The sequence below is a fragment of the Struthio camelus genome, chromosome 5 (genome assembly GCF_040807025.1).
Source record: "Struthio camelus isolate bStrCam1 chromosome 5, bStrCam1.hap1, whole genome shotgun sequence".
Lineage (NCBI taxonomy): Eukaryota > Metazoa > Chordata > Aves > Struthioniformes > Struthionidae > Struthio > Struthio camelus.
In genome coordinates, this window is record NC_090946.1 from 22,907,820 (window position 1) to 22,931,275 (window position 23,456).

Genomic DNA, 23,456 nt, shown 5'->3' on the forward strand with positions numbered 1-23,456 from the left:
ATCCAGTAAGTACCAGGTGAGCAGACTCACAGTTGTGGGGCATCGAGCTCTCCACCAACATGAGGCAGCACGAGGACACCCAGGGCAGCCCAGCTCCTGGCCTTCCCAGCACAGCACAGCAGTGGCCACCTGGTTCCTGGGGGCTTGGCCCCACCATTGGGCTGCTCCTCTCTTCCCATGTCAGCATTCGGCCCTGCCAACTAGCCTGACCGAGGAGTGGAGTGCCTACAGACATCTCCACCCCTCCCAAGTTACATCTGGAGGAAGAGGAGAGCTGCCCCTGAGCACACCTGTATGGGCTGAGCCAGGAGCCTGAGCCAACCGGGCTGCACGCTGCAACCCCCCACCCAGCTCCGGGGCAAACTGGCCTCAGCTGGCCTGCTGCCCACAGGTGCCTTCACCAGCATTTAAACTGGCAGGCAGTGGGGGAACAGAAGAAGATGCTGAGGTAAGGCACAGTCATGTTAGTATAAAACACAAAGCTAATGAGTTAATGTAGTTCTCTGAAGACCAAAGTGAAAGGTTAAAAAGTTCATTAACTTACTGCTAACTTACAACTTCTGTTATTTTTTGTTTACTGTCATCTAATCCAATTGAACTATTATATAGAGATTTAATGAACAACTCATTTGCCCAGTGGGGGAATATATGGTCTTTATTTAACAGCCTTCAAGGTTTTTCAATTTTGTGACCTTATTCAAAGTGAGCTAAAAAAGAGTCACATGTGTATGTCAGTGTATGCGTATGTTTTCTACTCACTGATTTTGTTTCCTCAATATAAAATGCCTTTAAAAAGTCTTTGATTGGCAGGCAATGCTGAGCCTGAAAACTTAGCTTTCTACATGAGCACCCAATACTTAGCATGTTTTAAATGTAGGTTATATGTCACTATTTTGGTTTCATTTTCATTTTGCAGAAATGATTTTGTATTTAATGGGGCTCATTGTTTTGCTTTGTTTTTTTTCATTTCCTGTTCTGCTCAACAGCATTGTTGGTTGTTTCATCAGGAGCGGTCGGTCACAACTCAGGAGAAGGGGATTTAGGAGAGTCAATTAACATCGCTGTAGAGCAGAGCCCAGGAGAGAAATGGACATATGGCAGGAGATGATGTGTGTGATATTTTTTAATTTCTTAGTAAATAGGGTGAGCTAGAGGACATTCTTGGTCACATTAAGATGAAAGACCAACTATAGAGCTTTACTAATCTGGCCTCACTTAAAATTCATAGATGTTTTACATGTCAAGTAAGCTAACCTCTTGAAAATGTACAGGAATGAGATTTAAAAATCAGGATTTTTCTGCGATATCAAATATTTGCTTTCATTATACATTCATCAGACTGGGAGAAGTGCCAGAGGGCAGAATTTGCAGTTTAATGTTTACTAAAAAAATCTTTTGTTAGACATGTCTAAAGTCCTAATAGGTCATCAAATTCATATCTGTTGCATCACTATGGTCTAAACGATGTTTATTTCCTCATATGCATCTAATCAATTTTTATAGGTGCTACCAAGTAGCCCATTAAGAGTTCTATTAATAGTAATGAACGCACAGCTCCAGTAGGCAGGAAATATCTGCCAGGGTTTCCTTGTTGATTTTTTTCTCACAGTCAAAAGGAGAAGCTGTGCTTTCAGAGAGAAGCATGTTCACCAAGGCAGGCTGCAGGGCACTGGCATGTGCCTGTATCCCGATGCGGCTCCACCCTACCACGAGGCATCAAAACACAGCACAGAGACCTGCACCCTTTCCTCCTTTCTCTCCTAGGCAGTGAAAACAATAAACTGTAGGAGGAGCCAACCTTAGTTTGAACTCAGTTTTGTTTTGAAATAAATGTTTGAAATGTCACTGACAAAACCAAAATCCAGGAAGGGAACTCATTTAGACGAGGCAGGACGTGTTCAGGTTCTGCTCAGAGCAGGCTGAGGACTGCCCCCTTTTTAACAAGCCGCAATACAGAGATTTCCAGCTTCCTTAATGAGAGCACCCAGTGAAGGGAAGTAGAGTGAAGGCAAAGCAAGGGTCTGCGCAGCATGGGAAGGTTTACAATACTCTTGTGCCTAAAGCTAGAAAACAACGCTGTTGGCAGCATGCGCTATTTCTTTTCCATTTTTTCCTGGTTTTCCCTAACATATATTGTATTACTTATTCCATGCAGTGCCTTTTTAAGTCTGTGTAAGCAGCACTGTACTTTTTCTTCTAACAAAGCCTTAACCAGCCAGCCTGTTTCACCATTTGTATATGGACATTTTTCCTCAGGGTTCTGACAAAGAAGAAAACAGTTTCTGACCTTTCTGGCTTTCTTGTGTTCCCTTTCTCCTTATGAAATTGCCCCTTCTCATGAATTAGCACGGAAAGCCACCCATTGATCAACAAGCCACAACAACGATGGCAAGATAGGATACGACAGTGGTTCTGGCAGCTGGAATGAAAAATAAATCTATCTGTCTCTAGCTGGCCAATTCAAAACCAGGTTAACAGTACCTGAAATTCATCACTATCTAATGTCTTTGTGAAATGAGACTCATGTCAGTTTAATTTAATAGGCCAGGCTGAAAAATGCGACAGTTCAATAATTGATTCATGAGTGGATCAGACATCGCTGCCTCAGGGGTGGCAACATCCACCAAAGGGTGGGGATGACGGCTGGGGCAGGAACAGCTTTCGCGTCTCACTTGGATCCGACCCCGCGAGTCACTCAGATGCCCCTGCCCGTATCCGCACCGTTGCAGCCTGCTGGCAAAGTGGGCAGGCGGGCCCAGGAGGGACACTCCTTGGAGATCAAAGTGCACCCTACGTTAGCTGTTAGGAGCCTAAGCAGGGGAAACTCATGCTGTAGATGTCTCTACTGTATACTCTGCTGGGAATAAACCCAGGACTACAAGGTACAGAACTGTCAACCAGGTGCTTTCTGCAAGCACTAAATTCATTTAATAAATAAAGGGAGAAAGGGGAGATCAGAGTCCTTTTGTCTCTTTCAAAGATGTTCTTTCTGACTTTCTTCATTCCAGGTACGTGCAATCTTCTTTCCCTATCAGATACCTGTAACAGCGGTTACCCCCACTGCTGTTTCTCCCTCCTGCTCTTTCACCCCCCAGTCTCCTTTCCTTTGACAGTATGCACTGATGCACCATCTTTTTCAAAGTGTTTCCTAGTTAATGAGAACCCTGCAATAACTCCATAATGCATTCCTTAACAGATAAGTCATACTTTGATTATGACAACCCTGTCCATGTATCTTTATAGATAATTAGCAAACCCAGTCTTATGAAAAGGGAAGGGTGTAATTTTTTTTAATCACTATCTTTTAATAACAGACCCTGAACCATAATGTTTGCACAGTACTTGTCTGCTTTCCATGCAGATTATAAACATACAGGCATGATAAGCTATGCTGCACTATTACACAATATCAACATGAAAGATAAATTCACTTTTAACACGTGTTTTAATTAAACCTCACTGCTATCATTAAATTCAAATTTTACCAGAAAACAGTAGTTATTCAAACAAACTTAGCGTAATCTGTGGCGCTCCTCAGTGCATTTATTTGAGACAGAAAAGCAAAGTAATTCCACCAGTGCGAACTCCACACCGGACGGACATACAAGACTCAACCATGCTGCCTGCTGTGGAGGTCCTAACAATCCAGGTGTTACCATAACACACTTCCTTCCACCTTAGGAAAGCAGATGCTTTAGACAGAAAAGGAACAGAAGCTTAAGGAATCTTACGGTGTTAGTTGTTTTTAAAAAGTTCCTTCCAAAGCCTCACCTAGGCCAAACGGGAATAGCACACTTGCTGGCTGCTATCCAGGAATCATTTCCACCAAAGCTGTGTCGAGTTCAGGGTTTTGGCTATGCAATTGCTCTTCTGTATAGAAATTTTCCAGCAAAATCCCTGCTTACAATTTTGCTAAGGTATTGTTCTGCTGTATTTAAATGAAGATAACAGCACTACAAACAAGAGGTCAAACAGCAGCATTTTGGGTCGATCAGTGGTGTTTTCTTCCTTCTAGTTACTCTCACGTAAAGTGCAACCATGCTCCCAAGAAAGACCCTCCTGCGGCCCTGGCCTCCAGCTGTGTTGTTGCACCAACGCACCTACCGAACAGCACTGCTAGCACGTGCTCAGCCTCTGGTACCAGCCTGGTCCAGGGCATCACCATGTTTGGAAGTCAACGACCCCACCTTGACCTATTATTGCTATTGCCACGAAAAGAACTATAATGGCATTTTTTCAATTAGTCTTCAGAGGACACAAACATTTCTTCCACTGTGAAACTGAACCTCATGTAAGTAGATGAGAGACAGAGGGCAGAAGCAAAAGAAATTCATGAGCCTATTCTGCTTTTTATGAAAGTAATCAAACGTGGACACTCCTGAAGCACACAGGGCCAATGTAGTCAAGATAATGTGAGTATGAAAATGATCCATAAACATTACAAATAAACCTATTCTCTTTTTAAATATGCTTGAGCGTTATTTTTTTTATTGAGCTGCTTTTTTTCCTGGAAACAAAAGTGGGATTAGATTCAAATTTGGATTAAGGTTTACTATCCAGACAATGTATAAACAGTAATGAAACAGAATACACCACCGTAAGAATTACTAGACAGAAACTTCTAAAAATACAGACCCATGCTGGAAATAAGACAGGAACACCACAGAATGCATAGCTGAGAAAAATGAACTAGTTTGCTTCACAAGGCAGGATTTATACAGTGTTGCCCTTGTAATCCCCATTGAACAATGTATTACAGACAATTAGGCCATACTTTCATGCCCATAATGGAGAGCTGCTATATCTAGACCCAGTTTTACTGCCGTAATTGAGACATAGTATTTTAAAGCTGCTGCTGACCATCACAGCTATTACTGAGAGTTTACTGTCCTTGGCACTTATATTGCATCAGCGCCTTGGGCTCAGGCCAGTTCAGGTTGCAACAGGCGCTCTGTATACTCTTAGAAAATGACCATTCAAGCCCCCAAGAGCTCACCGTGTTAACACTGGCCAGGCAATACCATTAGTTCATATGGCTTTTAGGCTCCAGTGAGCTGCTGCTTCTTTTGAACTCGCTGGCCTGTGGCTTTATCTTCCTATCTATCTTCCTAATTTTTTTTTTTTTTTTTGCTTATGAATGAAGACTCGTAGAGCAGTCCTTTCCAGGAAAATGTTGGGTTCTTCCTGCCAACCACTTTGCTGAAAGGAAAAGAGTCTGCTATGTGAAAAGCGCAAAAGCAAACTCAGCAGCTCTGTGCCTGAAACGAACCCTTAAATTCGTATCACGTACTGTGCCAAAACTCAGTCTGGCTGACCCTACTTTCTTGTTAAACCACGAGGGACAGATCCTCACCCAGTGTAAACTGGCAGCATTTCACTGCAATCCTTGGTGTAAACTGTCAGCAGAGCACAGTCAGGATCTGCCCCGAGTCATCTTGTGTCTGCAGTTAAAATATAAACTGAACTCAGCTCAGGTAAATGCATTTTTATACCTGTAATGGTGAATAAAAACGTTCATGCTTGATGTTACCCTGTCAGGAGCAGTACGAGATTAGTTTGCTGTCTCAGACGAACCACACTGCTTATTCTGTGAGCAAAACAACCATCCACAATTGTTTGCGGTTTGCTAAAGAAGATCCCAGTTTCAGTAGCGCCAGGCAGAAAGCGCAGATTAAGAGCATTTTCAAGGTACTTGTATCTCTGCCTCAGGAGCATGCACGTGCCTCTCAGAGCCGCTAAGGAGAGTTAAATTTCGACTTGCCTGTGAGGCCTGTTCTTTCTCCTAACAGCCGGGTTCTCCATTCACATGTGGCACGTTTTCTAGCATATGCCTAGAGGAATACTCGGGCAACAAGCACATTATTTGGTGCACATGGTGTCATGGGTCACCACTTTCTCGCAAATTAATTTATACACCAAAATTAATTTCAATAATAGTTCTGCTGACACTGTGACAAGATAGTAAATATACCTCAAACAAGATGAGAATTTAAAAAAAAATCCAAATGAAAAGCACTGCAGAAGCACTCAACATTTCTGGAATTATTTTAAAAGTCAAATGGATAAACTACGCCAAGTATAATCATGCAGCCATTCTGGAAAGGAAAAATTTTCTGGTGTCTTTGGCCCCCTGTCAATGGCCCCATCTTGTGTCCCAGTTATTTGTAATGCCTGCTTTACACAGTAAATAAGGATGGAGGTGGGGAAGAGAAGGGGAGAAAAACACCAGTCAGTCTCCTCTTAGGAAAATAAGACTTAATTAAAAAGTCTGCCATTGCTCTGCACTTAATTAGGGCTAACACAGCTGTTAATAAGTTTCTGATTGATAGTAAACCTGATGTCAGCACAGAAAACTACTTACTTGGTTCAAAGATGCTGATAGTTTCATACAGAAAAAAGGTTTTGTTTTGTAATTGTGCATAATGTTAATATTTGAAACATCCTTAAGGGTGATTGTACCTATTAAAATTTCATATGTGAAATGAGAAATAAATGAATTGGTGTTGCATTTTTAAAGGATCGGATTACTGTTGATTAAAGCTTTGTCTACACTTGAAATTTCCCCGTAGAACAGCTCTATTGGTGGTTGTAATAATAGGAGGACAAGCAAAGATGGGCTGCCAGGAGCCACCATCATTTAAATTACAATGTCATATAGACCTGACCTGTAATGGGTTATACAAGACTGTGCTTATAATATGGATGCTATCGTTAATAGTACCAACTACTGCTATGGAGCGTGTGATAGAAAAACTGAAAGAAAAAGCCAGTAGAGATGCAGTCAGAAAGGTAGTGTTTGTCAGTAAAGCTGGGCTACAGATCGGAGTATTTATGCCCAGCAGGGTAATCTGAATGCTCTCATGGATTCTTATTCTACCTTAGAATTTAAATATCAGGCAACAATAAGTGAAGGGGAAGATTAAGTGGAAGGACAGAGCAAGAGAGAGAAAGATAAGTAACATGATGTGGAAGTCGAGAAGGGAGCATTTGAGGGTGGTAAACTTCATAGAAATAGGAGGGAAGAGAAATGAGGTCCTAGAGGACAAGGAGAAATATGAAATTCCCATGCAATCTACTTTTAATTTTTAAATAGGGCTCCTCCATGTAGCAAATACAGTGAAGAGACTAAAGTAAGCTCTGAGGGTTGAAAGGCAAACACAGAGAAAAGCCACATCAAAAGGAGAAACAAGAAAGAGATTTGCGGAAGAAGAACAAAAATCTTTTGATAAATGAAAAAAAAATCAACAGAGAAAATGTAGGCATTGAAAAGGGGTGAAAAAAGGCATAAAGAAAAGGATAAGGAAGAAAAAGGAAAAATGCATGGAGCTTATTCTAAGAGCTCTGTTTTGTTTAACAAGAGGTTTAATGCTAGCAGTCACTGAGATAATGCAAGTTTATTCTACAACCTTTGGGAAGAACCATTGCCTCTTTGGGAACTGCAGCGGCAGGGAGGCTCCAGGCCCCGGGGCAGCGCTGCTGCAGAGCTTTCTCGCACCGACCTTCCCCGAAGAAGTCCGGCACCGGCAGGAGGCCGGCTACAGCCGCAGGAACCCTTCTGGCAGCCTGTAGCACTCTCCCACCGCAGCCCGACAAGCCTGTGCCTGCACAGGACACACTGGGACGGACAAAGATGGGACTGGGGCACACATCTGGTCTGTGGCAGAAAAGAAAGAGGAAGCTGTGGAAGGAAAGAACAACATACAAATCAAATCCAGAACTGCAGAGAAGGCAGGGAAGGCGAGTGAAATCAGAATAGGTGAGATCAAAGTCAAGTCTGTTGAGGAGCAGGCCACAAAAGGTGCGTTCTAAGCTCAAATATCCTAAGATCTACTGAAAAAGATGTAATGCCTCAGGATAGAAGAATGCACCCACAACAAGTAAATAACTCACTCTCTACAGGTAAATGATACTTAGTGTATTCTGCTAGTACTGTAAAAATGACATAACCCTGTGATGTGAAGCAGTATGCTTTCAAGCTTCCTTAGTTAAAAAAAGAGCAGTGGTGCATCTCAGCATGTCTGCTGGGCTTCTAAAAACTTCATCTGTGCTAGAAAAGAGTGCCTCTGAAAAGAGGATACCTGCACCGTCAGCACTGTCCCACATCAGGGAAAGCACTTTGCTGCTCTGCAGCTACAGCGATCCGGTGGGATTGCCCTGAGGTTGGCTAACGATGCAGCCGCCGTTCTAATAGAGTGAGTCCAGCCATGCCCTTCGAGTGGCTGTCTCGCTAAATGAAAAGAATGAGCAGTCGGTTAATAGCCGAGGAGATAGTTATTTAGGCCGCAATCTGACCTAACATTTTGGTTTCATGAGAACCAGAAAGCAGTCTGGACTTTGTAAAAGATACAATCCACTTCAAATAAAAACAGTGCGACTATTAGAGCTAGTCTGTGAAGCAGACTTAGCTGCTGTGTGAGCACACAACAAAAAGAAAAGGACAACTTTCTGCTTGAAGTGAAATTCTTACTCCATTCAGTCAGAAAAGTATAGAAGTTTGTGACCTTCTTAAACTTGCTGCATTTTACAAGGTGAAAAACACAAACTAGAAGATTAATATTCCAAAAAGGTGCCTGCTTACACACACGTTCTTCAGTGAGAGAGAGAGTGATATATTATCCTTTTAATATTACATCGTCTCAAAAAGCTCTTAATTAGTTTATTGTACACAAGATCTCTCCAAGTTTTCAGGTATCTTCAGAGAAAGAATTTGGTTTTTTAATAAAATTACTTCACATTTAAATAAAATCAAGGCTGTAACAACTGTAAGAGGAACTCTAAGATTATTGTGGAGAAAGGAAGAGATCTGAGCAGTTGGTGTCTCCTCAGACTGATGTTCTCAGCAGAATTACTGGAATAACACATAACACAGAATGTACATATATTGAAGGAAATTGTTTTTAACCCACTAAGAAGAGTATGTACACTTTGCTCACATAATGCACCACAATGCCAGTCTACCAGTAAGACCCGTCTTTAGAGAAAGGTGTTGTCTTTGGAACAGTAAATCACGTTGCATTTTGTGCATATGTACAATAAACCTAAGCTTAACAGTAGCTCATCCTTTTGAAAATGAAGATTAACTAACTTGTAAAGGCCATTAATTCTAACACCTGTTTTATTTAAAGAATGTAATCAAAACACCAGAAATTCAGTAGTGAGAACCACAGCAATTCCATTGTACTTAAAAACACGTCTCCCATTTGTCAAGCTTAAAATAAGTTCTGCCTAAAAATAAGCAATTGACAGCAACCTAAAATAGCAGGAACAAATTCCAGACTGAAGCACTTGAGCTGTAGCGCCTAGAGCAAATTTATAAGCAATTTCCTAGAATATTCTCATGGTGTAAAGCACATAGTTATCAGGAATCCCTATTACAGATTCTGGCCTCATTTTTCCCCTTAAATGTTTGGGACAAAACCGAAGAAAGTAGATGCAAGTAAAACATAGGAAAATGGATTTGTGAAAGCAAACTGCCTACCTGGCATGGGGCCTGTTAGCAGAGAACAAATAAATTACATACAGTTTTAGACAATTCTGTAATTTGTACTCTGACAAAAATACTATCAGTGGATGCCCTCTTACAGGTTAGGAGTTCACACTGCTGTTAGATTTTCTTCAGTGTTAAAGGAAAGCTAAAGCTTTCTGATTAAAGGGTTCAGGAAAGTAAAAAGACAAACAGTTCAGGATATAGTTGTCCGTCCTTATAAAGTCTGCTCATTTTGGCACAAGTAATAGTTGTTCACTCTGAAGCCATTCAGAGTTGATGGATGTCCTATGATTTCTTTTTGGTTCCGGGTGTGACAGCAGGCTTCTGTATGTTTTTACTTCCCAGTCCCTGGGTTGAAGGCCCTATGGACTTGTCCAATTCTCCCTTCTTCTCTTGGCACTCCAGATTCCGCTTTGAAACTGATACTGGAGATGTTGACCTACCTGCAGGGGACTATAAGTTAAAACAATACAATTAAAGACTACATCTTTTTATACTCACTAGAAAGGTGGGAATAACAAAAATACGAACAATGTAGCACAACAGAGAATAATTATAAAATACTATGCCAGTTTTGCTCCGCTGCAGTATACATCATAAAAATATGTAAAAATAAGATATAAAGGAATAAAAGAACTGCATTTTAAAAGATATTTTTAATCTCCCTTTATGGTACACAGAGAGAAGCTTCTTACCTTTAAATTTTAAATTCCATCTCTAGGAGATGAACTTTCTTGTTTTAACTGTATATGACTATATCTCTGATTTTAATCTTCACTAGCTAGGCTTCTGAATCAAGATCACAGTTATTAATTCATCACAATATTCAAATACAATTTTAAACTGTATCTTTATCTTTCATAAATACGAGGTTGCTCCTTGGTAGCTGTTTCTCTGGTCTGTTTTGTAGTGGGCTATATATGAGCCCACCAATGGTCTTAATTGGGCCAAGACTTATTCTCTGGTTTACAAGTTACTCATCTTGCTGTAAAATTTATTACTTTGGAAAACCAGACAAATCTAGCAAAACAGCTGAATATTCCTGGGTACATATCTTTAACTGATAAGAACCAGCAATTTTAGTAGCATAATAATGATTTATGCTGAAGAGCTAAGCCTTTTTTCCCTTCAGAAAAGGCAAGTGGAAGGACAGAAAGTGGAAGGAAAGTGGAAGGTCCTTCCTTTTCTCCTACTAACAGATTAAGTAGTCTCATATTTTTGAAGCTTAAAAACATGCTCCTAAATCTACAGGTGGAAACCCAAATATCTAAGCCCCCGTCACCTCAAAGGGAAATAGCAGGTCCTCAGCATTCTGTTTCCTGCCTGAATGCTAAACAATATTCTACCAGGAAAATATGACAACTTGTCTTTCATTACACATTACCTTATCTCTTAATTAAAAAAAAAAATCTTTCCATAAAGCGTTAGCAAGGGCACTTGAGAAACTACTCACAGCACTGGCAGTCTTGAGGGTCATATTCTTCTTTCTCAGTGTTCCATTTGGTAAAACAGGTATGCTACTTTTTTTCTTGCTGATCTGTGAAACAAGACTGAAGGGGCTGAAGCAATAAGCTGATATACTTTGGAGGCTTAAAAAGGCCCTAGAGAAACTTGCATCAATGAAGTAATTGTGAACATGGCTCTATTCGGGGGAAAGGAACAGTCCAGGTAAGTGACAACATCTGTATGTTCATCATCAGTAAAATTCTTACACAGCTAAGCTCCTGGAAACGTGCTAAGCACACTTTTTCCTTGGGCAAAATCATATTCCTTCTCCATTGCAGAACACAGAGAAACAGGCTCCAGGAAAAAAAAGGAAGAAAAAAAAATAAAGCATTCAGAGGAAAATAATCTAAAGCAGATCGACATGATCCTCAGTTCAGAACTGGCAGCTAGAGTTACAACACTGGGAAAGTGATCTTGAGCACTGACTCTTCTCTGGAACCACTGGCTGCACAAGAAGTGGTAGCCAAAAAGCCAACAAAATACTCGGCACTGTTGAGATGGGTATCGAGAACAAGACAGTACATACCACTTTGGTAACATATAAAACCTTGGTGCATATGTATCTTTAACACTCTGTGCAGTTCTGGTCTCCAAGTCTCAGGAAGGACAGTGGAGTTAGAAGAGGCATAGAGAACGGCCATTATCAAAGTGATGGAGCACCCATATATGAGGAGACATTAAAAGGCTGGAACTCTTCCATTTGTCAAGATGGTGACTGAGGAAGGATAAGACTGAGATTTTGCTTAATTATGATTATGAGCTGTTCACCAAATACTGTACTTCCAGAACTAAGGGATATTTGATGAAACTAGTAGCAGATCAGTTTAAAACAGGGAAAGAAAAGTATTTTTACGCAGAAAGTAGTGCATTTCTGGATCTTGCAGCCATGGGCAGCTGTAGAGGCAGATGGTACCAGCATACTCAAAAAGGAACTAGACACGTTCATTGACAACAGGTCCATAATGAATACTAAAAGGATTAGGTTGGGATGTACCTTCTAACAACACTAAGAACAATTCTGGATGCCAGGTCACTACCCAGGAGGAAACGGCTGGGCTTGCACATTCTCCCTAAATAGCATTTCATGTTGTCACTGTCAGAGCTGGAGCACTAAGTTAGATGATCTGACCCTGTAAGGAGTTTCATACATTCTCGAGTTTTGTCTATTTGGCTTGACAGACAAAAAAAGAGACCAGCATTTGGGAAGATCAGTTCTGCACAATGTCTCTAAGACTTCCTATGTAACTGATTTGGAAGGAAATAGTGCTCTCAGGGAGACATCTTATGCCAAGTCTTCTGCTAAGCACTGTGACCCAACTGATAACTTGTTAGCAGGAGCAATTATAGCTTTATCTCCATACAGCTGTGCTGCAGTTTTGGGTATACAAAGATTTTTTTCCCCCATTCTGTGAAAAGCTTTGTGCCAAGTCCTGCCTTTATCTTGTGTGGGAAAGGAGGAAGAGAGGGGAAAGATAAGCAAACTTGAATAAAAGAACACCGTAAAACACAAGCACTACCATAATTTCTTTGAATGTGCGTGGTCCATGCAGTGGAATTCAAAACACAGCTTTTGGCCTCTCTCTATGGAAGGAGCGCCAGGGTTCACTGAAGGATACCCAGAATAGCCCTCACTGAGAAAGGAAGTGCCTGCAGGCAGCATGCTCAGAAAGAAGAGGAAACTGAAGTCCTGGCCAACTCATATCCCATGTCTAGGCTAGCACAGAAGAGAGCAGTAGCACTAGTATCGCCACCTCTACCTCCTCAGGGCCTGTCTCTAAGAAAAGGTAGTTTTCAATATGTTGTATACAACTCTTACTCTATTACAGTCTGGAAACACTCCCTGACCTAGCCCTTCAAAGGGGCGTTGGTAGAAGAACGTCCCCCTGCCAAGGCTAGACACTTCCAGGCAGGCTTAGCAGAAAAAATCTGGTTGCCCAAGGAAGCTGAAAGCGAAGAATGCCGTTTTGGTATCTCCAGTTAGAGTGGCCACGTAACAGAATTTTCAGAACTGTGATTTTGATTCTGACATTTATAGCGCATTTAAGCTTTTTTTTTTTTTTTTGGCTTATATACCCCTCACTTCTAATTCACACAATACTACTCAGCTATAATAAATACGTTTTGTTACTTCATATCAGAAGCTCATTCTTTGCTAAGTAGACCCATTTTGAAAGCAGAACCCATCAAATATTAACAATGATGCCTTCAGCCTGTGGCGCAGCTTGCTGCCTTGTGACTGATCAATCTGAGAGCCTTAGAGGTCACAGCTAATGCAGAATCCTTAGTATTTTCGTTATGGTTTTTCTTTGCTTCAGCTGAAGGATTGAGAGAGGCACTATAAAAGAAAATTCAGTATCTTGGGCAAATGCCTAAAGAAATCATATCACTCTCCCAAATATTAAACCTTGGACTTTGGTATTAATAGTGGCTTATATATTTGTTGCTTATGAACCATCTTTTCCCCCCCCCCCCCAGCATCCCAAGATGGCTACTTATATTATTCAGCGGGAATGTGTATGGAAAAATGGGCTACCTATAAAAAATTCCTCTTCATTGCCCCTGAATATTGCTGTCTTAAGATCCTACCTTTTTCTGTCACGTTCCTACAAACATACACCTACACCTGAAGAGAATGAACAGGAGCCATTACGTGTTATGGACTTGGTATTCTGGGTCAATGTGGTTTCTTGAAGTACACAGGACTTAAATGATACTGTACGGTGGAGGCTTCACCCCACATCCTATTATTTATTTCTATTCTTATACTACATATAAATGTTTCACCAGACACCAGCAGCTGTCCCTTGCATCAGGTCCTGCCCAACATTTCCTAATTCACTCTTAATTCTACTTATCACTTACTTTGCCTTGTATTTTTAAAATACTGCATTCAGCCTTACCTGTTTTGCTGATGTGGAGGATTTATTGCCCCCATTCTCTGTTTCAGTTTCTGCACCACATTTTACGTTACCATTGTTACTGGTAGGGCTTTCTTGTGCTTCACTGACTTCATCTCGTTGGCATGTACTAGCTAGGTTATTTGATTCTTCTTCCACACTGCATACTTCACCAATGTCCAGAGTATTATTCCATTCCTTCATCAACTCCAAGACGTTACAAGGTCTCTGAACAGCATGTGTTTCACCCTAGACATAAGAACAGATTTTATTAATATTTGACTCCACTGAATCTAGGGCATATTATTAAAAAAGTAAAGCCAGTATAGTGGCCCTACTTGTTATAAGCCAAGCACTTTAATCCACACTCAAAAACAAAAAGTGTTTTCCAAATGCTGATCATGTCTTCTGCAGTTGTAACATCCTATCTCTTTACTAGTTTGGAGGAAAGATGATCTTTCCCCTACAACTCCTGCAACTATAGATCCCAAAAATTTGCAAAGGAATTTTTACCCCAAATTCTTCCTGGCTCATTCTGTAACAACCACAATAACAACAAAACCAAAGGGCCAGAGCTTGGCTGCCCATGTTTCTGCATCCATCAGTATTTCTTTATGCTATAGGGCATGCGAATATTGTCTATACAACACTCCCATTTTACTTAGCCTAATCTGGAATGGGCAGTGAATCAATCTATGGGTTCAGAATAAAAAAATTCACACAAGCAACACTTTTTGTTAGACTTGCTGGGCTCCTGTCCTCTCAGTTCTCACTGTACGATTTGAAATAATTTTTGTTTGACTCCTTTGGTCATTCAGGAAAGCTGGCAATTACGTGTCTGAAAGTTTGGAGAGAAAGGAAAGCGCATAGTACATGCAAAGTTTGTTCTCAATGCTAGAGTTGGCCTGTTAATTATTTTTAAGGCATAACGATTTGCATTATTGACACCAATCTTCTGAGGATCTCAGAGCATTTCACTAACAGCAGGGATAGTTTTCTAACTATACAGTTACTAGATGGTTCGTTATCTGCACTGTACAGACTGGTAAACTGCATCATAGAAAACAGAATTAATGTGGCCTTTTCTGAGGTTATACGGTGGATCCAACAGAGGAAGGAGGGCACAGACAGAAGACATTATTTCAGAGCTCCTTCCCCCATCTTATTACTAGCCCAGCATTTCTTACTTCAAACCTAGATCTGGATTTCTTTTACTTAAGGACTGGTACTTACAAAATATTTCCTTTGTTTGAAATAGACGGCTCTACACATATATGTACCAAATGATCAAGGAAGAAACATTCATTTCCATTAGAAAGGTAGCGTTTGATTTTAAAAAACAAACTCATATTTTGCAGATGCAAATTTACGTTTGCAATTATGATAACTGCGGGCAAAACTGATGACACAGATTTTAACTACCTCTTTTGCAAGAACAATTATGTAGACAAATATGTAGAGTGCAGTGAATTGTTCCCACAAAATGAGGGAGTGAGTTTAGGCCTTTTAAAAAGACCTAGGCCTTACAGAGCACCAGAGAATTGTATACCACATAAAAGGAAAGAGGGAGTTTATTTCCTGACAGTTTTCAAGAAAATAGAACCATTTAAGTTAATTATCTGCATTGGCTCATTGGAACACCTGTTGAGTTTAATTCACTAGCATCTGCTCCAACTGCGGGTAAAAGGATGGAGGTTTACTAACTGACAGACTATATTGTTTCAGTTTCTTTTGTTTCCATTTCAGTGTTTTTCTGCTCAATTTTTAGGACGCAAATTTTAGAAGGATTCCAGACAGAAATGCAGAGATGTCCAACTACTCATGGAAAACATTGTGAAGTATTTTCTCCTCAAACCCTTCTAAAATTCCTAGAAATACACAAAGTTTCAGTTTGAGAAGCATCACCATTTTGTTAATCTCAGTGGCACATTCACAACTGAAAAACATCAAGGAGGACAGGCTGAAGTGATCACTTCCAAGAGCTGTTCAGAGTGTTAGCCCAGAGTATTTTAGGTGCTACATTAAGGGCCAAAAGTTGGCTAACAGTATTAGGGAAAAAAGATTTTAGGTAACACAGGTAAACTGAGAACATGCAACAAAACTGTTAATTCTTGATTCGTTATCTGACATTCGTAATCAAATAAACATGCTACTGAAGTAATTAAAATATTATAAAGGTAAACAGAAGAGCCTTCAAATTAGGTGTGATACACAGGAAATGGAAGAACAAGATATCTTAAAAAAAAATCAAAAATGCTACTGATGTCATGAGGAAAGCTGGCAGAGGCAGAGAAAAGTCTTGACACATACCAAAAGGTCTTAGATTTGGGGGGGGGAAAAAAAAAACAAAAAAAACAATGCAACTACAGACAGGGCAAAATGGAGCACCTGTCTTGCCTGCTTTCTTGATTTTTCCTGTTCAGAACAAAGCTAAAGACAAATGTTCTTTATTTAGTTTAGAGAAATCTTGAGTACAATTGTCAATTTAAAAAGGTGATCCTGATCCACAGAAATGGAAAATTTAAACATAAGATAACTAGGATGGAATGAAGTTACAAGGATAGCAATACACCAACAAGTAATTATAGACTGTAAAAACAAAACGGGAACTTTTGTATTAGAAAAAGATTGTGGAGTGCATCATGCAATTGCTTTTTATTTTATTGAGATATGACAACAGAATGTATTATTTTACTGGAAGCAAAAACGTTGAACTTGTTTCAAGATCCTTATTTTGTACAGAGCTAAGGTGCATGTGAGAGATTAAATCCCCTTGTGTTCTTAGTATTTTAGTCCTTATCACTCTTTTCAAAAGCATGCTCTACAAAATCACAAAAAATACTTCAGGCACAGTGATCTTCTCGTATGTCATCCAACCCACTCATCATCACATCAGTCAAGGGAGAAAAACACAACGCTGTGCTCTCATCCAGTGTCTACCTTTGCTTCTAGCAAAGCTGTATTGTATGTTGAGGCTAGGACTCCTGCATTTTCCTTAGATACTCTGACCACGAGGCTTCCATGCAAAAGGATCGTCTCTCTGCCAGCCGTTGAGAGAGAGCCGTGATTTTCATTACATTCTGTATAGAAACTCATCAGTTGTGTTCTGCTGGCAGGGGGATCAAATCAGTGACTGCCATGTGATTTTCTGAAGATCTGCGGTTTCTAAATCCTAATCAGGCTTTGCTGCAGTTAGGCTCTGAGCTGCCTAGTGCTACCTAGGGAGGGAGCTCTAGGTGCGCAAAAAGATGCACCTCCAGACAGCTGCAAAAATTTAAAAACAAGAGATTTCTTTGTTACAGGGACAGTCCTAAGACTTCTTTTCAGAATCACTAGGAATCCTCAGGCACCCAAGTACTTCATTAGATCAAATTTTTAAAATCCTTGCATAACTTTGGAAACCTGCTTAAATAGCTCGCAAAAAAGGAGTACACATACATGCTTTCTGCTGAATTGGGATTATAAGCCAGGGAGCAAAGGATTTAGTCTTTGGGTGTTTTGTTTGGTTGCAAATGTCAATCTGCGCCCAAAGAAACAAGAAATCTCACTGTATGCATAAACTTTATATTCAGAGTCTTGCTTTTACTCTCCAGTCAAGCAGATTCATATACTTGTAAACTTCACCAAAAATCACAGCAATAAACAAAAAATTCTAAATCAGAGTTCACCTTCAACATGCTCAAAAGCTATTTCAGGAAGAAGAAAACTAGTAGGAGAGGAAAAAAAAAAACCAAACAGCCTTGCTACCTGAGTGGAAACACTATCTTCTGTTTTACCAGCCCCAAGAAAATATCACATTTTTATTGTGGGCAGTGAAGCAAAGGAGACGATAGAGCATTCTTCCTCCTAAAATATATCAACAGCCATACAACATGTAGTATTAGGTAGAAAAAACGGAATAGAGCATTTTTTAAAATATCTAGTTTAATAAATATTGGAAATTATAGTATCAAACCAAAATATATGCATCTATAAAAATTCATTGAAAAATAAGGTTTACCCTAGGCTTCATGAATGTTTTACTTAGTAAGTAAAAACAGTTCTGTAGATTATGCAGAAACAACAGCTAGCGGGAATATAATTTCTGTCTTTCTTAACGAAATTCTGCTATCGTGTCATCTTTTTTGCTTTTACTTTTTAGCAGCTGTAAAAAGTTAAATTTGTCTGGAAAAGTTGTAACAGGTATAAAGCTCAGAATAATCAAAACTAGTAACAGAATTGCATTAATTAGTATTTCTGGTAAATAATTAATCATCAACTCTTTGCATAGCCTCCAGCCAAAACTATATGTGGTCTCAAACTGACAACACATAAACCTCTAGAGGTAGCCACCAACTAAAACAGAGCTTGAGGTCATTTGTTTAGCTATAAGTACACTGTAATTTTTAAACGAGAAATTTTATTTTTAAAGTGGAGTTCTGGAATAAGTTCTGCTGCATCTATGTTTGAAATGTCAGTTTTAATTATGTAGAATAACTTGTGACTTTATACATTTTTGGTACAGATGGTACGGATTTCCTGGTGGGAGACTGCGGTGCCAAATGCATTACCTTCTATGCAGAAGTTCATGTGTCACTTGGCACCAAGGGGTTAATTTTTTTACACGCAGAATTCTCTACACGATAATGCACTTTCATGTTCCCCATCTGGCTATTGTAAAATCACAAAGGCTATGAAGGCACATGCACGCAGTAGAAACTGATGTCCCGATTTTCAGTGGTACCAAGTATCAGCAACTCGCACTGAAAGGTGGCGGGCGCCACAGGTGCTCAGTGGTTCTGAAAACCAGGCCACATTAAGGCAGCTTAAGGAACAGTGGTTAGACAATTCTGCCCAGTGTCACTTCTCACTTAAAGTCCCTGTTTCTTCTCTCTACCCTCCTGTAAAAATCTAAATTTCTTACTAGAAATTAAAAAGTATTTAATTATCACTTCTAACATCACAATAAGTAATACGCAGGAACATCAAAAGCAGCACAGGAGAAAGCAAGTAAGTCAACTGGGAGCTTCAACTGAAACAAGTAGATGGAAGGCACAAAACAACAGCAGAGACTCTCCATCACAGACAGCCCAATGACAGCTTTACCACAGGTTAATTTTCACATGAGTTTAAATATATTTCGACAAATTAGTGAAAGAAAAGTCAACTGAATGTTATTACCAACACTCTCCTTTGGTCCTTTGGTTGGTCTCTGAACCAACAAGTGACTGAAAGCTGGTATAATATTCCAGCACTGAATGCTTGTCTAAGCATCTATTCTTGTCCACTGATGAAGATGAGAGACAGATGAGAAAGACTCTGATATCAACTTGTACAACCGTTCTGATGTTCTTAGCTCCTTACACAAAACAAATAATTGATGTGAACTAAACAAAAAGTTTAATAAAAAAAAAACAAATTGCAAGTCTCAGTACTGAACAGAGACAGGAATGCATTTAATAACTAAAGTGCTAAACAAGCCCCTTTTGTATTTAAGAAAACAGGCATGTTAGCTGAAACCATTTTTCAAGCAAATTAGTGGAACCACAGGAGGACACAAGGAAGCCATGGGCATGGCAGGTGCACATGCGCCAGTACTGAAACCCACAGAGCAAGTTCAATCAAATACCATCCATGAGCTGATCAGCTACACAGGGCATTCACAGCAGGCTGGAGCTACTGCTCACAGGCAGACAGACGGCTGTCAATGTCTCCTTTCAAACTGGAGACTCAGCAACCTATGCCTTAAAACGGCACTGAAAGTCAACTAACACTAACACAGAGATATTTAGAGATCAAAATGTCTCCTTGCAATTCTGTGGCAAGAGGAAACACTGGAGGTGCGAAAGAAGTATCACTGTCTGAGGCACTGTCTGGTCCACAAAGTTCTCCCTTAAGGTAACAGCTTTAAATTGTGCTAGGAGTAGAGCAGCTGGAAGAACAAATGGATTGAGTGTATTTCCACAGCTCCTTTCTGACTGTATTCACTTCTGACCAAGGAACGTCTGCAGACGCTGTCCGTAACTTCACACTTTGGGGGGTGCTCCCCAGTGGAAGGGAATGCTGTCAGCAGTCTACAATGGCAACACCTCAACATCTGTAAACATCCAAACTTGATGAAGAATCTAAATTATTGCTCTGCATTGAAAGTACTCTTTAAAGGTGTTGTACATTTACTGTGAAAGTGCAAATGAAAGAATTAATATGGGCTTGAGTTTGTAGATATTTTATAGTTAGCTACAACCTACTTTTTAATTGAAGAAAAGCATACTAAATTGAAATCTACTGCGCCTGAACTGCTACACAATATGAAGAGAAGGAATGGTTTATTATGAATTATAGCAAGGTTTTGTTTTACTTGTACATGCAGTTATGTTATCCTATGAAATTTACTCTCAAACTTCAGGAATATATGTGGTGGTAGGTTGTAAAATCACATGGATGGTAGCTTTCCACACCTGCAGCTTAACAAAGCAAGGACAGTAAGGTACTCATAGTACAGCAGAGCAGAACTAAGATGAACATTGTCTCATTTTTCAAGCTTTTCTAGAGTTATCGTATTTGCTTCTGGCTTTTCTTCCTTCCCACAAGGATGCATGGAAACTCTGAGAAAAAGCTTTTTGTTCAGCTGTAGTCATTTAGCAGGAAAGAAGAAAGACGGGTCTCCTAGTCCAGAATGGTTCTTTTGTAGCTGAAGGTGTGAGGGAAAATCAGTGGTCCGTTTTCAAAAAGAGAGAGAGATTTATCCTCCCACACACCAGAATATTTTCACACACACTTCTCTTTCTACATGGCATTGAACCCAGCTACAGGAGAAATTAAGCTTTATTATCATCCGTGTTACCTTGAAGTAGCAAACATATCCATTCCTTCTGTTTTAATCTCAAGGAAGTGCAAAACAGGGCAACCGTTTCAGCAAACGGCTGACAGTTCAATACTCTCACAGCACCGTGTTCGGCACCGCAGCCAGGGAGGCAGGAACTCACAGGTCCCCTTCTGGAACTACAATTCACTTGCCTTCAAAATGGCCAGATTTCCCTGTAGCTCAGTCCTCTGTGTGTAAACTGGGAGGGTGCAGGGGGAAGAAACAACAAACTATTATAGTTACAGGAATGCTGTGAGAATTAATTAAACATGGCCTGAATCCACATTTCCATATTAAGTCAAAACATACGCCAAGTCAGGTGCAGCTGGTCTGGGTAAGGGTTCGATGTCATGCAGTATAAAGCTTTTTGCTAGTTACCAGGCTGATCAGAAGCCCATGTGATACAAACAAAACATGCCAATGGATTTTAGGGCTTTAGATAAGGCCCCCAAAGGTTGCTCTTTTCCCCCCCCCCCCCCCCTTTTTCACTCCACTGGATTTCACAGAAGCAATATAGCATCTATACCAATATAGAAGGCCAAATAAGTAAAGCGTAGAGCACAGGGTGAAGAAATTATAACTCCTGAAAACTCACTGTTATCCACTGGTTGTCAAGTAATTCATTAGCTGTGATTCGGTGAGCAGGATCTACTCTCAGAAGTAGTCTCAATACTTGTTTTGCTAGGAAAAAGAAAATATCCTTTGATATATCTCATTTCTGTTAACAATAACCAACTCAACACACTTTCTTTCAAAGCAGTGCTTTAATTCAGCATATTTTACTTACAATGCTATGAAATTATTTGATGATGTCATTTATGTGAATTTATTTCTTAGCATCAATTTCACTTTTCAGAAAAGGCACACTACTTAAAGGCAAAAAAGAGATCAAAACTACATTTGTGGAATTCTTTGCAATACTATCAGCATTTGTTTGGTGAGAGCATTGTGTACTTACCAGCCTCACTAACTGTATCCCAAACTGTATTTTTAAAGTACAGGTCTCCCTTTCTTATTAGTTCAAAAAGCTTTTCTTCTAAGCTTGCTGTAAAAGGTGGTTCACCACACAGTCTGTAAGAAAATTAGGTTCAGTGAATGGAAACCTACTATTTTTCACAGGTGAGGCAAAAACTATGCATTACCAGATCACTGTGAAATCAAAAAGTGAGCACGACTGCCAAAGCTTTAGAAGAAGTCTACAAAAGTGACTCAAGTTCTGACAAATATTTCTCCCACAGAGATTTAAGGTAAAGAGGTTATGAGGTTAAAAGGTGATTTGATCTTGGTCACTATGTACCCACATAGGGAGAAGATAATTGATACTATATGGATTTTTAAACTAGCAAAGATATAAAAAGATCCAACTACTGAAAGTAGCAGCTAGAAAAAAAAAGTGAAATTAAACTGAAAATACAGTGTTGTGCTGCTACTCTGTAACTCACTCATCCAAATCACTTGGTTAACTGAATGCTAACCCATCTTCAACATGTGCAGTATTTCTGTCATGGAAATTGTTCACTACATACACCTCACACTGTTTCTCTTGATTTGTTTATGCCACAGCACTACTTACCATTAAAAAAAATCAACAATTCTGTCCCAGCAACCTATTACATTTCAATAATAAGAACTATCACTGATCTATGCCCCCACTGTTTTTAGATTAGTGACTCTCTACCGAGTTTATAACAATCAGAAGAACTGAAATGACAACAAGAAACAATACACTTCTCTCAACTTAGAAATTTAAATCCAAATCAGCTGTCTTTCCAGAAAACTCTTTTCAGATCAACTACAGGTCACTGTAGGCTCAATATAGGAATTACGCAATAAAATAAGACCACAGAATAAAATTTACGTAAGAAGTCAAATTGGTCATACACTGTGGATGTTTGTGTCCTTCAATTTGAATGTACTGCTCTACTGTTCAAAAAGTGATAAATTCAGTCCCAAGAGCTTACAATCTAAGAAATATGTATTAGTTCAATTCTCAGTCTGCAGTTAGGTAAAAAAACAAAACAAAACACCACACACACACACAAACTTTTCTTCATTGGATAGTAGTAAATCAAAGTAAGTGTCATTCAGAGAAAAACACAGATATATATAGTATCCCTTTACCATTACAAAAACATGTTTTTCAGAAAAGAAATGCAAAGCAGAAAATAATTTGCTGAAAAAATCATTTTTAATTTGTTGCTTTTTTGTTGTGGTATCAAGCAACATCTTTAGCTACATAGTGTGAACGTTATCTTAATTGGTATAATCTAAACTAAGGTATCAGTAGAAATATAATTATAAGAAAGTAAATACATTGAAAACTTCAGGAACATTCTAAGAGATACCCCAAGTGTACATAGTAAGAGTACATATTTTTGTAAAAATATGTTGATTACATTCTTACATTCTTGCATTGTAGGCATTTCTTGTTATTTTGCGCAAAATACTTAAGCAAAGAGGGTGTCAGAATGTCTGTTAATTCAGTTTACTCTTTCTGTATCTGCTGCTTCCCTTAGGCCAATTATATATATGTGGTAACAATAAAAAGGTAATATATATGAGACTAAATTAAATGCATTCCCAAGAAAATATTTGTGGTAATACCACATTCAATGTTTCTACGCGCTTTGTATTTGGTTTCTATGACTATTGCTGTTTACCAACAGAGGTATTAATAGAAAAATCATCTATAAATGATTATTAGAGAATATTCTTTGAAAGT

General features: G+C 39.4%; 1 protein-coding gene across 14 annotated transcripts in view; it reads right to left on the reverse strand.

Moving 5' to 3' along the window:
* Positions 1 to 9,097: 9,097 nt before the first annotated feature.
* STK33 (serine/threonine kinase 33) overlaps positions 9,098 to 23,456 on the reverse strand; it is a 63,441-nt gene continuing 49,082 nt past the window's right edge. For 8 of the 14 annotated variants that reach the window (XM_068945000.1, XM_009684701.2, XM_068945006.1 and 5 more), the window contains 5 exons: positions 21,693 to 21,805; positions 21,330 to 21,415; positions 13,894 to 14,139; positions 10,941 to 11,024; positions 9,098 to 9,940 (listed from right to left, as the gene is read on the reverse strand). In XM_068945000.1, the coding sequence (XP_068801101.1) occupies positions 9,773 to 9,940; positions 10,941 to 11,024; positions 13,894 to 14,139; positions 21,330 to 21,415; positions 21,693 to 21,805 (697 nt within the window). In that variant the 3' untranslated portion in view covers positions 9,098 to 9,772. The remainder of the gene's footprint in view (positions 9,941 to 10,940; positions 11,025 to 13,893; positions 14,140 to 21,329; positions 21,416 to 21,692; positions 21,806 to 23,456) is intronic. The other 6 variants (XM_068945001.1, XM_009684704.2, XM_068945007.1 and 3 more) reach the window with 1 other exon arrangement.